This window comes from Sus scrofa, chromosome 8 (genome assembly GCF_054392235.1).
Source record: "Sus scrofa isolate SSC_HxYL_T2T_F1_AM1 chromosome 8, Sscrofa_HxYL_maternal_Yorkshire_Landrace_v2.0, whole genome shotgun sequence".
NCBI classification, from domain to species: Eukaryota; Metazoa; Chordata; class Mammalia; order Artiodactyla; family Suidae; genus Sus; species Sus scrofa.
In genome coordinates this window covers 95,374,835-95,392,060 of record NC_139390.1, presented here as the reverse complement: position 1 = coordinate 95,392,060, position 17,226 = coordinate 95,374,835, and the positions used below count along the sequence as shown (strand labels likewise).

At 36.2% G+C, this 17,226-nt stretch overlaps 1 protein-coding gene across 1 annotated transcript in view; it reads right to left on the bottom strand.

The window, feature by feature from the left end:
* Positions 1-2,699: 2,699 nt before the first annotated feature.
* LOC110262154 (uncharacterized) overlaps positions 2,700-17,226 on the bottom strand; it is a 170,274-nt gene continuing 155,747 nt past the window's right edge. Inside the window, exons 5-6 of the mRNA XM_084971133.1 lie at positions 5,823-5,921; positions 2,700-5,435 (exon numbers count right to left, since the gene is read on the bottom strand). Of these exons, the coding sequence (XP_084827259.1) occupies positions 5,908-5,921 (14 nt within the window). The 3' untranslated portion in view covers positions 2,700-5,435; positions 5,823-5,907. The remainder of the gene's footprint in view (positions 5,436-5,822; positions 5,922-17,226) is intronic.

Genomic DNA, 17,226 nt, shown 5'->3' with positions numbered 1-17,226 from the left:
TATATCTTTTCAACTGTTATATCTACTTCTTGGCTTGATCCTTTGGTCATTATGTACTTTCCTTCTGTCTCTTGTGACTTTCTTTATTTTAAAGTATATTTTGTCTGATATGAGTATTTCTGCTCCAGCTTTCTTTTGATTTCTATTTACATGGAATACCTTTTTCCAGCCTCTCACTTTCAGTCCATGTGTGTCCTTAGATCTGAAATGACTGTCTTGTAGATAGCATGCATACAGGTCTTGTTTGTGTATCCACTCAACTAGTCTATCTTTTGGTTGGAGCATTTAATCCATTTACATTTAAGTTATTATTGATATGGGTGTTCTTATTTCCATTTTGTTAATTGTTTTGGATTTGTTTTTGCAGGTCTTTTTTTTTTCCATCCCTTCCTCTTGTTCTTTTGTGGTTTGATGACTATCTTTAGTATTGTGTTTGGATTGCTTTTTCTTTTTTGTGTAACTATTGTTAATTTTTGCTTTGCAGTTACCATGAGGTTTTGCTACAGCAGTGTGTGTGTGTGTGTGTGTGTGTGTGTGTGTATGCACACAACATTGTTTTAAGTTGCTGGACTCTTAATTTCAAATGCCTTTCCAATATCCTTCATTCATACTGTCCTCTTCTCACTAATGCTGGTTTTGATATCATATTTGTATATGGATGAAAATTACCTTTACTGTGAGTTTTCCTTTACCAGTGTGCTTTCCCATTTGTAATTTTCTTGTTTCTATGTTATGTCCTTTTTTTCCTCCTAAAGTAGTTCATTTTGCATATGTTGTAAAAATGGTTTGGTGGTGTTGAATTCTTTTAGCTTTTTCTTGTGTGTAAAGCTTTTGATTTCTCCTGTAAATCTGAATGAGAGCCTTGCTGGGTAGAATATCCTTGGTGGTAGGTGTTTTCCTTTCATCTCTTTCAGTATATGGGTGTCACTCCCTTCTGGCTTGCAGAGTTTCTACTGAAAAATCAGCTCATAACCTTATGGAGATTCCCTTGTATGTTATTTGTTGCTTTTTCTTCATTACTTTTTAATATTTTCTCTTTGTTTTTAATTTTGGTCAATTTGCTTAATGTGTGTTTCAGCATGCTCCTCCTTGGGTTTACCCTATCTGGGACTTGCTGTGGTTCCTCTACTTGACTGAGTATTTCCTTCCCTGTGTTAGAGAAGTTTTGGCTATTTTCTCTTCATATTTTCTCAGGTCTTTTTTCTCTCTTCTCCTTCTGGCACCTTTAAAATGCAATTGTTGGTGCATTTAAAGTTGTTCCAAAAGTCTCTTAGACCATTCTCATTTCTTTTCATTCTTTTTTCTTTATTCTGTCCATGTCAGTTGATTTCCACCAATCTGTCTTCCATCTCACTTATTCATTCTTTCACCTCTTGTATTCTGCTATTGATTCCCTCTAATGTATTTTTCATTTCAGTTATTATATTGTTCATCTTTGTTCTTTAAATTTTCATCACCGTTAAATATTTCTTGTGATTTCTCACTCTATGCCTCCTTTTTTGTTGTTGTTTCTCCTGAGATCTTGGATCATCTTAACTATCCAAGATCATGTTTACTATCATTACTGATTTTTTTTTCAGGTAGGTTGCCTATCTTCACTTCAGTTAGTTGTTCTTCTGGTATTTTGTCTTGTTCACTTGTCTGGAACAAATATCTCTGCCATCTCATTTTGTCCAGCTTTCTGTGTTTGCGGTTTTCCCCTCTGAAGGTTACAGCATTGTATCCCCTCTTGCTTCTTGTGTCTATTTCACAGTGGGTAAAGATGATCCAGGGGCTTTATAAAAGCTTCCTAGTGGGTGGGACTGATTCCTGCTCAATGGTTGGTGAAGCTGGGTCTTGTTCCTCTGGTGAGCAATGCCAGGTTGAAGGGATGTAATTAGAGGTACCTGTGTGCCATGGATGACTTTAGGCAGCCTATCTGCTGATGGGTAGGGCTCTGTTTCCACTCTTTTGTTTGTTTGGCCTAGGACTTCCCAGTACTGGAGCCTATAGATTGTTGTGTAGGGCCAGATCTAACTTCTAAAATGGAAGCTCCAAGGGAGCTCACACTAATTATTATTCCCTGGGGCCTCCACTTCCATTATCCTGCCATCACAATGAGCTACAGCTGACTCCTGCCTCCCCAAGAGACCCTCTAAAACCCATAGGTAGATCTGGCACAGATTTTTTAGAGTCCCTTCTTTTCCCTTTGATCTAGTGGACTTGAAACCTTATGTTCACCCTCCAAGAGAGGAGTCTGTTTCCCCCCAGTCCTATGGAGCTCCTGCACTCAAGCCCTGCTGGCCTTCAATGCCAAATGCTCTGGGGGCTCCTCCTCTTGATGCCAGGCCCACAGACTGGGGAAACTGACATGGGGTTTGGAACTCTCACTCCTGTGGAAGACCTCAGCAATATAGTTATTTTCCAGTTTTTGACTTACACACTCAGAAATTATGGGATTTGCTTACATCGTGAAAGTGCCTCTTTTATTGTCTCATTGTTGCTTCTTTGTTTTTGGGTATAGAATATCTTTTTAGTGTGTTTCAACTCTTTCTTATTGATGGTTGTTCAGACCTTAATTGTGATTTTTGGTGTTTCCATGAGAAAAAGTGTGCTTGAGTCCTTGTACTCTGCCACCTTGTTTCTAATAATCTCATCAGTATCTTATAGTTGTCAGTGTACAAATATTTCACTTCCTTCGTTAAATTTAATCGTTGGTATTTTATTCTTTTTGATACAATTGTAATGGGATTGTTTTCCTAATTTTGTTTTCTGATAGCTTCTTATTAAAGAAATATAATTATTTTTGTATGTTTTTGTATCCTACAACTTTACAGAATTTGTGTATCATTCCTAACATTTTTGGTGGAATCTTTAAAGTTTTATATATATATACTACAATGTCATGTGCAAATAGAGACAGTTTTGCTTCTTCCTTTCTAGTTTGGATAATTTTATTTCTTTTTCTTGCTTAATTGCTCTAGCTAGTCAATCAGATGCTGTGTTGAAGGCAAGTGCCAAGAGTGAGCATCCTTGTCTTATTCCTGACCTCAAAAAGTTTCAGCTTTTTATTATTAAGTATGATGTTAACCGTCGGCTTTTCATGAATGGTCTATATTTTGCTGAGGTACATTTCCAGTAAACTAACTTTGTTGATGGTTTTTAATTATAAAATCAATTTTGAATTTCATCAAATGCTTTTTCTGCATTTACGGAGATGATCACATTATGTTTATCCTTTGTTTTCTTAGTGGAGTGTATTACAGTGATTGATTTGCATTTGTTGAACTATCCTTGCATGCCTGGAATGAATCCACTTGACCACAGTTACTGATCCTTTTAATGTATTATTGAATTTGCTTCCCTAATTTTTGTCAAGGATTTTTTGCATGTAAGTTCATCGGAGATATTGACCTCCTATATATATATATATTTTTTTTTTGTGGCATTATTTTTTTAAAATTCTATTTATTCTTTTTAAATGTATTAAAATATAGTTGATTTACAATGCTGTGATAATTTCTGCTGTAAAGCAAAGTGACCCAGTCATACATATATATGTGTATGTATGTATGTATATATATATATATACACACACACACACACACACACACACATATATATATATATACACACACACACACACAGTCATACGTGTGTGTGTGTGTGTGTGTGTGTGTATACACTCCCTTTCTTATATTATTTTCCATCATGGTCTCCCAAGAGACTGAATACAGTTCTCTCTGCTATATAGTAGAACATCACTGCTTTCTTGTAGCATTCTTGACTGATTTGATGTTACAGTAATGCTGACCCTTTTAGAAGGAATTTGGAAGTGTTTCCTCTTCTTCAATTTTTATAAAAATTTGAGGATAGGTATTAAATTTGGAATATTTGGTAAATTCACAAGTGAAGCCATTTTGCTCTTTGTTTATTAGGAGGACTTTGATTATTGATTCAATTTCCTTAGTGAAACTTCTGTTCAGATTTTCTCTTCATGTTTCATTTGGTAGGTTGTACATTTCTAGGAATATATCCATTTATTCTAGGTTGTCCAATTTGTTGGCATATAATTATTCATAGTAGTCTCTTTTGATTTCTATGGTATTTGTTGAAATATCTCCTCATTCATTTCTGATTTTATTTTTGTAGTTTTCTGTTTTATTTTCTATCGACTAGAAAATTTAGTCCATTAAGATTTGAAGTTGGAGTTCCTGACATGGCTCAGCAGTAAAAAACTCAACTAGTATCCATTAGGACACAGGTTCAATCCCTGGACTTGCTCAGTGAGTTAAGTATCCATTGTTGCTGTGTGCTGTGCTGTAGGTCACAGACACAGCTTGGCTCCCATGTTGTTGTGACTATGATGTAGGTTGGCAGCTGCAGCTCTGATTTGACCCCTACCCTAGGAACTTCCATCCCCCAGGTGCAGCCCTAAAAAGAAAAAAGAAAGAAAAAAGAAAAAGAAAAAAGAAAGAAAAAAGAAAAGAAAAGAGGAAGGGCCAAAATTGTAACTACTTTTCACTTTCCTTTGACCAAATTTGGTTTTACTTTTCTTCCCTGGATTTCTGGTAAAAAGAGATCCTTCATTTTTAGAAAATGGTAGTTGAGAGAGAATAATCCATTAATATTAACATTAATTCATTAACTGCATTATCATTTATAATCCCCAGGAATTAGAGGGAATAGGAATCTTCTATATACTTAAGCAGATTTAATTGTGAAGATGTCAGGAAATGTTAAATATTAGGAAATAGAAGTTACATAGGTTAAGCATATATTGAATATGTTATATACGGTATGTAAAACATGTTTTATTAGGAAATAAAATTTATATATGTTATATAAAATGTTACATATATTAAATATATGTTATATATGTTAACTTCAGGAAATGTTAAATATTAGGAAATAGAAGTTAAATATTAGGCATAGAGTTATAAAAACAAAAGTCAGAGAAGGAATTTTGAGGTGTGAGACAGTAAAAGGGTGGGGATATCTGGATAGGACGTCATAGTGGGGTTGTGGTCAGTTAGAAAACTGTAAAGTAAAAGTTACTGAAAGTCTTGGAGATAAACAGATATAGAATGTATAAATTAGAGTGAAAAAACTCTCCTAACCATTCTGTCTAGAGCCCACCTACTTTGGAACACTGCAGCACTTGAAATATTATAGCTTTTCATTTCTATTCATGAATATTTAATTTTTAATTCCAAAATACTTCCAACATATAGCTCTTAAAACAAGCTATGCCACTCCTTTGAGGGGCCAACTAGATTACCGAAGGAGAACTTAGGCAGGTTAAAGGTTGTTGTTATTATGGAACTGGCAGAAGCCATGCAGAAGATTATGTGGAAAGAATCAACATCACTGGAAGCAGTTCCCCAATTCCTTCCTAGATCTCCACAGAGGTGCACACAAACTTTGGTCAGGACTACCTGTATGATGAGAAGAATCTGAAAGACATGAGAAGCCCAGAGTCAGGGGCTTGCAACATTTTCCTCCAGTCCACTCATTTTATTTCATCTAAGTTCTTCACCAGTCATTGTTTGTCAACTATAAATAAGTATAGATCAATATAGACAAACTGGACAATCAGATGCACTGGTCAAAATTCTAGCCACTGCAAAGATTTCTCTTCCCACTGACCCTCTAAAGTTTAAATGCTACCAACTTCCATTTTAGTTTGGTTATATCATATCACATAGCACCATCTAGAGGACAGGTATATTTTTTTCTTTTGTCACCCAGTCATAGGAACTCTCCCAAAGGTCATAGATAGGGGTTGAGAAAGACACAGCAGTAAAACAGGGGTGAGTGTAGGCACTGGGGGTGCAACCTACTTGCTCATACAACCTTGTCGTGTCTTCAGGACTGCCTCTTCTTCTGGGCTTTGAGGACTTAGCAGTAACATGTGGAGTTTACCTTCTAGAAGATGTAGACTGAAAAAAAATTTAAAAGGACATGTTTTACGTACAGTAGTGAGTACTAAAGAGAATTTTTTTTTTTTTTTTTAGGGCTACACCTGGAACATATGGAAGTTCCCAGGCTAAGGGTCAAATTGGAGCTTCAGCTGCCAGCCTATGCCACAGCCACAGCCACAGCAGCACAGGATATGAGCCACATCTGTAACCTACGCTGCATCTCACGGCAACACCAGATCCTTTAACCCATTGAGCGAGGCCAAGGATCGAATCTGAATCTTCATGAGTACTAGTTGGATTCTTAACCTGCTGAGCCACAATGAGAACTCCTAAATATAATTTTTTTAAATAAATAAAATAAATAGGTAGAGTGAATGATGGGTTATTAAGGATTGTATTTCCACATCGATAGTGAGGGAAGGTGAGGGTCGAGTGAAGTGAATTAAAAAGATAAAGGAGGAGTTCCCGTCGTGGCGCAGTGGTTAACGAATCCGACTAGGAACCATGAGGTTGCGGGTTCGGTCCCTGCCCTTGCTCAGTGGGTTAACGATCCGGCGTTGCCGTGAGCTGTGGTGTAGGTTGCAGATGCGGCTCGGATCCCGCGTTGCTGTGGCTCTGGCGTAAGCCGGTGGCTACATACAGCTCCGATTCAACCCCTAGCCTGGGAACCTCCATATGCCGCAGGAGCGGCCCAAGAAATAGCAAAAAGACAAAAAAAAAAAAAAAAAAGATAAAGGAAAATGTTAAGGTTGTTATTAAGGAATATGTGGACCTCTGTAGGAAGAATGTTCCATGCAGAGAGAGAACCTGTGCAAATAAGCTGAGGTAGAAGCATGCCTATATTATTAGAGATTCTGTGTGTCTAGAGCACAGTGAAAAAGAAGAGGGGAAAATTATGAGAACACTGCTGATGGCAGCCTATTTATAAAGTTACAAACATACTATTCTGGGTGAATTAGAAAGGCATGAGAGAGCTTTAAGTAAAGATGTGACATCATTTGACTTATCTTTAAGTAGGATTGTATGGGGTTCAGTATTCAGAGTAGACTGAAGGGGAGAAAGTTAGAGACCATTGCAATTATCTAGGTTAATGATAGCTTGGACCAGAGTGACTAATTGTGAAGATGGTAGGCAGTGTTACATCCCCAGACCAAAGGGAATTTTTGATGTTACATGTTGTTTATAAGAAAAAGATAGGTTGTTAAAAAACTGGAAGGAACTAAGATGAGGAAAACTTCCTGACTGGGGTTGGGAAAATCATATCAGTTCTAGACATATTAATATGGGGCTCTACTCAGACAGTTGTATATATGATACATTTATACATAGGATAGAAATTGGGAATTAACAGTCTGGAGACCTTTACAGTTATGGGACCACATGTGATCCCAAGTGAGTAATTTAGAGAGGAAAAAAGAAGTCCGCAGACAGAGCAGAGACACAAGCAGGAATCGGCATAAGAGTGAGATGCAGTAGCTAGTGAAGAAGCCAGAAATCCAGGAGCATGTGCATCTCACAGGAGTTTCAGGGACTAGTGAATAGAGTTACATATTAGATTTTTAGATTTCATTCTCCACACTTATAATCCCTTTCATATTATCTATCTCGTTATTACTCTATGTTGAATTCTGAATAATTTCCTTAGCACTGTGGTTGATAGCACAGGTCACAGAGCCAATCTGCTTGACACCAACAAATTTCAGCCAGCAAGAATACATTAATGAACATACTTATAATAATAAAATTAATAATGAACAATGATTAAAAAATCATAGTATAGCAATTACCTCTTTAGCACTTAAAGGCTTGGTAAGCCCTCAGTAGGCATTAGTTCTTATTGAGCTTCCAGGTCACTAATTTTCTATTTCTAATCAATCATTTAGCTTTGCAAATCAATGAAACTAGAACACACCATCACACCATGCACCAAAATAAACTCAAAATGGCTTAAAGACTTAAATATAAGACAAGACACCATCAAACTCCTGGAAGAGGACATAGGTAAAACATTTTCTGACAGCAGCCTTACAAATGTTTTCTCAGTCTCCCAAAGCAACAGAAATTAAAGCAAAAATAAACCAATGGGGCCTCATCAAACTGACAAGATTTTGCACAGCAAAGGAAGCCAAAAAGAAAACAAAAAGACAACTTACAGAATGGGAGAAAATAGTTTCAAGTGATGCAACTGACAAGGGCTTAATCTCTAAATTAGACAAACAATGTATAAAACTCAACAGCAAAAAAGGCCACCAACCCAGTGGAAAAATGGGCAAGAGACCTGAGTAGACATTTCTTCGAGGAAGATATACAGATGGCCAAAAAGCACATGAAACAATGCTCAACATCCCTGATTATTAGAGAAATGCAAATCAAAACTACCATGAGATACCACCTCACACCAGTCAGAATGCCCATCATAAATAAGTCCACAAATAACAAATACTGGAGACGGTGTGCAGAAAAGGGAAACCTTCTGCACTGTTGGTGGGAATGTAAGCTGGCACAACCACTATGGAGAACAGTATGGAGTACCTTAGAAAACTATACATAGAACTACCATATGACCCAGCAACCCCACTTTTGGGCATGTATCTGGACAAAACATTCCTTGAAAAAGACACATGCATGCATGTTCATTGCAGCACTATTCACAATAGCCAAGACATGGAAACAACCCAAATGTCCATCAACAGATGATTAGATTAGGAAAATGTGGGATATATACATGATGGGATACTACTTAGCCATAAAAAAAGAACGAAATAATGCCATTTGCAGCAACATGGATGGAACTAGAAACTCTCATACTGAGTGAAGTAAGTCAGAAAGAGAAAAACAAATACTGTATTATATCCCCTACATCTGGAATCTAATATATGGCACAAATGAACCTTTCCACAGAAAAGAAAATCATGGACTTGGAGAATAGACTTGTGGTTGCCAAGGGAGTGGGATGGATTGGGAGCTTGGGGTTAATGGATGCAAACTATTGCTTTTGGAATGGACTAGCAATGAGATCCTGCTCTGTAGCACTGAGAACTAAGTCTAATCATTTTTGATGGAACATGATAATGGGAGAAAAAAGAATGTATGCATGTATGTATAACTGGGTCACCATGCTTCACAGTAGAAAAAAAATTGTATTGGGGAAATAACAATAAAAAAAATTTTAAAGATCATTTAAGTTTTTAATTTCAATTTTTCATTTCCAAAACTTACATTTGATTCTTTTCAAACAGCCCTATCTAAATTTTGCTTTTTGTTCTTTCTCATAGCTTCATTTTTATATTATGCTTTTAATCATTTTAAACATACATTTTTATAATGTTCACCAGTTTGCTTTATTACCTAAATTTCTGAGGTTCTTTTCAACTGGATTGTCATGTCTTGGACTCTCTTATATGGCATCTTTTTGTTTGACTGTGCTATAACTTTGGATTGTAAGCTTGCCCTCTGCGCTTTATTTATAGGGATTCTGTATAGTCAAAGAGGTTTTGTACTAGTACCCCAAGCCTACCACTGTCTTCTGGGACAACACCTATTACATAGTGGAGAATCCAGGTAGACACACTATCTTCCTCATCATCCCCATGTGCAACTATGCAGACTTTATCTGTGTACCCTCTTCATGAGAATGAATGGAGGCTCTGAGGGTCTCTTCTTTATATGGGAGTCTCTGTACTTATCTTTGCTTAGGGTACAAAGAATAATAACTAAGACCTCCCTTTAGGCCCACTGCCAGCTAATTTTCTTATAATCCACTGAAGTTCTATTTTGTTACTTTTGCTTGGGAATTTCACATTCTTCCTTGTAATTTACATCCCACATTGCTAGCAAAGTTAGTTTTTGTAGGTTGGGGTCAGAGATTGAAACTAGATTATCTGTTTTACCATGTTACCAAAGACAGAATTACTCTACACAAGTTTTGAAGCCTGTTAAGATCATGTAGGAGTCCAGTCATAGCTATATTGAAGGCATACCCAAAAACATGTTATTCAAATCCATGCAGTTAGAGATCAACTTGTAGTTTGTGTATACTTTCAGGTGAAGGTGAAAATCTCCAGGAATGCCAAAGACATGAAGACATGATAGAATTATCATTTTACTATTGAATTGTTATTTTTCTATACCTGAGAGCAAGCATTTCTTTACCCCATAATGTGGCTTTCCATTATGCCTAAAGGACGTAGGATGGATGAAACAGAAATGAATATATTCTCAGTAAAAAGACCTAAATTAGTCCTTCTATTTTGTAAAGTAAAACTACTGGAAGTAGTTTTAGTTTCTGTATCATAACCTTGATTCTGTCCTAGTATTCCTATTTTTTATTATAGTTGATTTAATTCAATTTCTGTTGCCCTGCAGTGACCCAATCACACACAATTCCCTGTGCTGTACAGCAGGTGTCCATTGCCCATCCACTCCAACTGTTACAGTTTGTATCCACCAACCCCAAACTCCCCATCCATCCCACTCCCTCTCCCCTCCCCCCAGCAACCACAAGTTTCTCTCCATGTCCGTGATCTGTTTTGTAGATAGGATCATGTGTGCCGTATTCTAGATTGCACCTATATAAGTGATATGGTATTTGTCTTTCTCTTTCTGATTTACTTCACTTAATACGAGAATCTCTAGTTTTATCCATGTTGCCACAAATGACATTATTTTATTCTTTTTATTAAGGGCTGATTAGTAGTCCATTGTATATATGTACCACATCTTCTTAATCCATTCATCTGTTAGTGGACATTTAGGTTGTATGTAGGTCTTGGATATTGTGAACAGTGCTGCAATGAACATTGGGCGGGGGCATGTATTTTTTCAAATAAATTCTTTGTTCAGATATATGCCCAGGAGTGGGATTGCTGGGTCATACAGTAGTTCTATATTTATTTTTCTGAGGTAACTCTATACTGTTTTCCACAGTGGTTGTATCAATTTTATTTATTTATTTATTTATTTTGTATTTTGGGGCTGAACCTATGGCAGATGGAGGTCCCCAGACTAGGGGTCTAATCGGAGCTATGGCTGCCAGCCTACACCACAGCCACAACAACACCAGATTCATGCTGTGTCTGCAACCTACACCACAGCTTATACAACACTGGATCCTCAACCCACTGAGTGAGGCCAGGGATCAAACCTTCAACCTCATGGTTCCTAGTTGGATTCGTTTCCATTGCGCCATGATGGGACCTCCACTTGTACCAATTTACATTCCTACCAATAGTGTAGAAGAGTTCACTTTTCTCCACACTCTCTCCAGCATTTGTTATTTGTTGACTTATTAATGGTGGACATTCTGACTGGCGTGAGGTGGTACCTCATTGTAGTTTTGATTTGCATTTCTCTAATAATTAGTGATGTTGAGCATTTTTTCATGTGTCTATTGGCCATCCATAAGTCTCATTTGGAGAAATGTCTAATTAGGTCTTGTGACCATTTTTCAGTTGGGTTCCCAAGCTTATTCTATAATGCCACCATCACCCAGATACTAAAACCAGACAAAGTTACCACAGAAAAAAAGAAAATTATAGGCCAGTATCACTGATGAGTAGATGCAAAAATCCTCAACAAAATATTAACGAACTGAATACAAATATATATTAATAGGATCATACACCATGAGCAAGTGAGGTTTATTCCAGGGATGCAAGGATTTTTCAGTATCCTCAAATCAATCAGTGTGATACGCCACAGCAACAGATTGAAAAAGAAAAACCATATGATCATTTCAATAGATGCAGAAAAAGATTTTGACAAAATTCAACACCCATTTCTTTTCTTTGTTCTATCTTTCTTTCTTTTTTCTCTTTTTTTTTTTTTTTTTTTTTTTTTTTTTGCTTTTTAGGGCCACACCCACAGCATATGGAAGTTTCCAGGCTAGGGGTCAAATCAGAGCTACAGCTGCTGGCCTACACCATAGCTATAGCTACAGCCGTGCAGGATCCAAACTGTGTCTGTGACCTACACCCCAGCTCATGGCAATGCTGAATCCTTAACCCACTGAGTGAGGCCAGTGATCAAACTCACAACCTCTTGTTTACTATTCAGATTTATTTTTGCTAAGCCACTAGGAAAATTCCTTAATGCCCATTTCTGAGAAAATCTCTCCAGAAAGTGGGCAGAGAGAGAACCTATTTCAACATAATAAAAGCCATGTATGACAAACGTTCAGCTAACATCATTCTCAATGGTGAAAAACTGGAAAACATTTCTGCTAAGATCAGGAACAAGACAAGGATGTCACTATCACCACTATTATTCAATATAGTTTTGGAAGTCCTAGCAGCAACAGAGAAGAAAAAGAAATAAAAGGAATCCAAATTGGAAAAGAAGCAGTAAAACTATCACTGTCTGCAGATGACATGATACTATACTTAGAAAACCCTAAAGATACTACCAGAAAACTGTTAGAGCTCATCAATGAATTTGGCAAAGTGGCAGGATACAAAATTAATCCACAGAAATCAACTGAATTTCTATATACTAACAATTAAAGATCAGAAAGAGAAATCAGATAAACCATCCCATTCACCATCATATCAAAAAGAATAAAATACCTAGGAATAAACTTACCTAAAGAGATAAAAGACCTATACTCTGAAAACTCTGAGACACTGATGAAAAAAATAAAAGACAACACAAGAGATGGAAAGATACACCCCATGCTCTTGGATTGCAAAAATCAATATTGATAAAATAACTATACCATACTACCCAAGCCAAGCTACAGATTCATTGCAATCCCTATCAAATTACCAAGGATATTCTTCACAGAACTAGAACAGAGTATTTTAAAATTTGTATTGAAACACAAAAGACACTGAATAGCCAAACAACATTCAAAAAGAAAAACAGAAATGGAGGAAACAGGCTCCCTGAGTTCAGACAATACCACAAAGCTACAGTTATCAAAACAATATGGCACTGGCACAAAAACAGAAATATGGATCAATGGAACAGGATAGAAAACCCAGAAATAAACCCAAGCACCCCTGGTCAACTAACCTATAACAAAGGAGGCAAGAACACACAGTAGGAGAAAGACAATCTCTTTAATAAGTGGTGCTGGGAGAAATGGACAGCTACATGTAAAAGAATGAAATTAGAACACTCTAACACCATACACAAAAATAAATTCAAAATAGATTAAATACCTAAATATAAGGTCAGAAACTATAAAACTACGAGAGGAAAACATAGGCATTATGCTCTTTGACCTAAGTCACAGCAAGATCTTGTTTGATCCACCTCCTAGAATAAGGTCAACAAAAATGAAAATAAACCAGTGGGACCTAATTAAACTCAAAAGCTTTTGCAGAGCAAAGGAAAGCATTAAAAACCAGAAAAGACAACACACAGAGTAGGAGAAAATCTTTGCAGACAATGCAGCAGACAAGGGCCTAATCTGCAAAATATACAAACAGCACATACAACTCAACAACAAAAATCAAACAACCTAGTATTCTTATTTTAAAGTATTTGTAACATTATAATTTTGCCAAGTTATAATTGCCTCGAGTTATAAAGTTATAAAGATTAAACTGCAGGGAAGAAGGAGCTGAGATAAATATGACTAATAGATTCTTGCATTACCAATCATTTTTTTAAAATGCTATGCCTGCTTATATTGACTTTTCAATTCAAATATCAAAGGTAATTTGGCACTGAAAAGAAATTGTCTTTGACGTGGCATTAAGAAAACCCATGTAATTTACCATGTTATTTGTCTGTTTAGGAAACTAAAAATGTGCTAGCAGAACAATAACAAAAATTGTTACAGCCCTGTCAGTTTCATTTTAACATGGTTAATGTTCACTCAGTAGAACAGGTATCAGGGCAAGAAAATGATTTGGTTGGCTAAAAATGGTGTCTGTTTCTGAGCATCTATATTGTGTTTGATAAGACAATATGTACTTAATTCTACTGAATAACTACAATTTCAATTTTATGAATGTGTTCAGTGTCATTCAAATTATGTAGGTAAATATATTTGAAAAAGTAACATTTAATAATGCTGGCGTTTGTTGAAATCAATGACCATAAATAACAAAACTATTTTATAAATAAAGTGTGAAAGACCTTTTTTAAAGATGCAAATGTTGAAAATTTTAGGTAGCACCACCAAAGTACTTTGAGAAGAGAAATATAAAGAAATAGAACCTATGAAAGTCCAGGGATACTGGAATCCTGTTTATATTGTTTTGTATATACTAAATTTGATTTTCAGCTCTAATTAGGAAAAATATATTGTTTTCAGCCAAGTATGTTATTACTTTAAGATTATTCTAAACATTGCTACATAATTCCCATGTCTTTTGTACTTATTATTCTTGTGCTACTTAAAATAGACCCTGTTGTTGTAAGTCAATGCCTTCTGTCACCTGACAAGGCAGGTGGCAAACCAGTGGTAGCTGTGCCTTAGATACACCCAGTTTTTATGCTGTAGATCATCTCCACGTCACATGGTTTCATAAATAGTATTTATGACATCCTCTCATGTCATCTGTTTTGCATGTTTATATTTTTGTACTACTTACTCTGTTTTGCCCAGGACTTTTATATTCATACTCATATTCTTTGATAAGTCAGAGGAAACTTGACTCAAAACTAATTTTAAAAATTAAAGAAGGGGAATTCTCATCGTGGCTCAGATCTAACTGGCATCTATGAGGATGCAGGTTTGATCCCTGGCCTCGCTCATTGGGTTAAGGATCTGGCATTGCTGTGAGCTGTGGTGTATAGGTTGCAAATACAGCTCGGATCTGATGTTGCTGTGGCTGCGGCCGGCAGCTATAGCTCGGATTCAAATGCTAGCCTGGGAACCTCCATATGCTGTGGGTGGGGCCTAAAATAAAAAGACAAAAAAAACCTTAAAGAATAGTTATTGCTCAATTAAAACTTGTTAATACCTTTTTCAACAGTTAGAGCTTGTGTGTATATATGGGGTGTATACTTATATACCAATATTAACTAAATAAAATTTCATGCTTATTTTTTGTCACTTTTGTACATAACCCACATATTTTTTTTTCCATTTTATGAGGCCACCTTTATACTAACACCAGAGCCATACAAAGCAATAGAGGAAAAGAAAACCATGAGCCAATCACCCCCATGAACATCACTGCAAAAATCCTCAGCAAGATACTAGCAAATCAAATTCAACATCACTTACAAAAACATCTTATAGCATTGTTGGGTGGAATTCATTCCTAGAATACCAGGATGTATTTTTCTTACACTACATTTTTCATTGTACAATACTAAAGATAGGCCCAACTACATAATTAAAGGATTTTGGAACATTTTATTATATTTTAAGTTTGAAGCTTAGCCTGATTAGAGAATGAAATAAATAGCTAACTCAGTATAACTACTATAAATATTACACTTTGGTATATGTTAATTCCTGCATACAGTATGGGATATGGAATGAAACTGTATGGTTAGGGCTAGAGTGACAACTAAGATCAGTGCAGTAAAGGGAGTATAGACATGACAAATTTAAAAATACATTGGAACTGTATTTGACTAAATTCTTTGATTTCTTCGTAAGGAGATAATTGTTTGGATTTGTAGCCAGTACTTCTCTGTCCATTACTCTTTCAAACAATTCTTTAAAGCTAAACTGGATTGTTTTTTTCCTTTGCATTGCTTTTCAATATTGTTAGAAACATTTCTATAATGAGGAGAAAATTACTTCAGTAAAATGTTCATCTTTAGTACATTTCATGTATAGTTCACTTTAATGAATAACTATTTTAACTATTACTTTCAAAGATTTCCAGCTCAACAGTAATTCTGCTTTCCTCATTATTGCTAGTATATAACTGCATCATTGTAATCAATATTTTTTGCTTCACAATGATGCATCTTAAAAAAAAACTCTGTTTTACTTTCAGAGAAGCTGTACCATTGCTGCAATAAATTCCAACCCAAGAAAGCAGTCATTCACAGGCTAAGATAGTATTTCATCCATGTTGTAAATGTCACATGCCATAGAATCTGAGGTCAGGCATCCTATGAACACTGAAATTATAGTTACATAACACTTTAATATGCATATACTGAACTCAGCAATATAAAATAAGCCATTCTTTTCTTATAGAGTAGAAAATATGAACAAAGAATTGAACTTTAATTTCAATGATAAAGAAAGAGCAAAAACAATTTCCACTATGCCATTTGTGAAGGCTACATACAGGTCTTCAGAAGTATGGAATATATTTGTTAAATCTGAGAGCATTGGTTTGGGGAATTGGGCTCCAGGCCAGAGTTTCCTGTGTGACATTTCAGGCCTGACCATAGGCAATTACACAGGATCTGCCTTGTGGGCCTCATGGGGAAAGCTGCCTCTCCTCACTAGACTTGGTGTACAGCCTGCATATTAGAGTTTTCAAGAGAGAGTCAAGTTTAAGAACTTGAGGTCCCTCAGGCCAGCCATGCTCACATACATACGAGGTGCCTGCATTCAGAAGCCTCTTAATTGAGGCAATAGGCTGAGGCACTTTTTAGGTATCTATGCCAAGAACTTCTTAGTGGGGAACCTCAACTAAGACAATTTTCTCCACTGGCTCAGTGCTTCTCCACTCTTAGCCTCCCCTTCCCTCCCTCAGGCCTGTCAGATCCATAAAAAGACAGGGGCCCTCTGTTTGAGGGTCCTTGGCACTTAGATGATGCCCCCTGTCTACAGTGCATGTCATTCAAACCCTTGCCTTTGCCATTCCATGTAGAGACATGGAACATTGGGGAAGTGGAATCTACTTTTGCCTCTTGTTATGCAATTACAGTGAGTCAATAGGCTTTCTTATTACCTTCAGTTTGGCTTGCGGTCCTAAATGACCACTTTGACATCTGAAAGATCCACATAGTTCATAACTCTTCCCTTTTCATTTGGTGGTTTTCCTTAATTTTGTTTTATAAAACTAGTGAGCAAGTAAGAATAGACACTTTTGTATATTGTGAATTTTCTAATGGAGAGAATATGCTCCTCTAAGAATACAGATAAATATACTGGGTAAGGATACTCCATATTTATAGACAAAGCAAAGAAGAATGATACTTCAATTAGTCTATTTGAAAATAATAGCATATAAAATAGTCTTAAAAACCATATTCATGATATCTCATTAATGCAGCTAACACAGTATTTCATGTGTTCAAAAGTGCTGGGTTTGGGGTTCCATCCTTGTATTTTTAAAATATGTGGCTTTGTGCAATAACAATGTCATATTCACACCCCAACAATTAATATAATGTAAATGTTGAATCTTTCCTCTTGACACTTTAGGCATTAAATTAATCTCTTGAGAAAGAA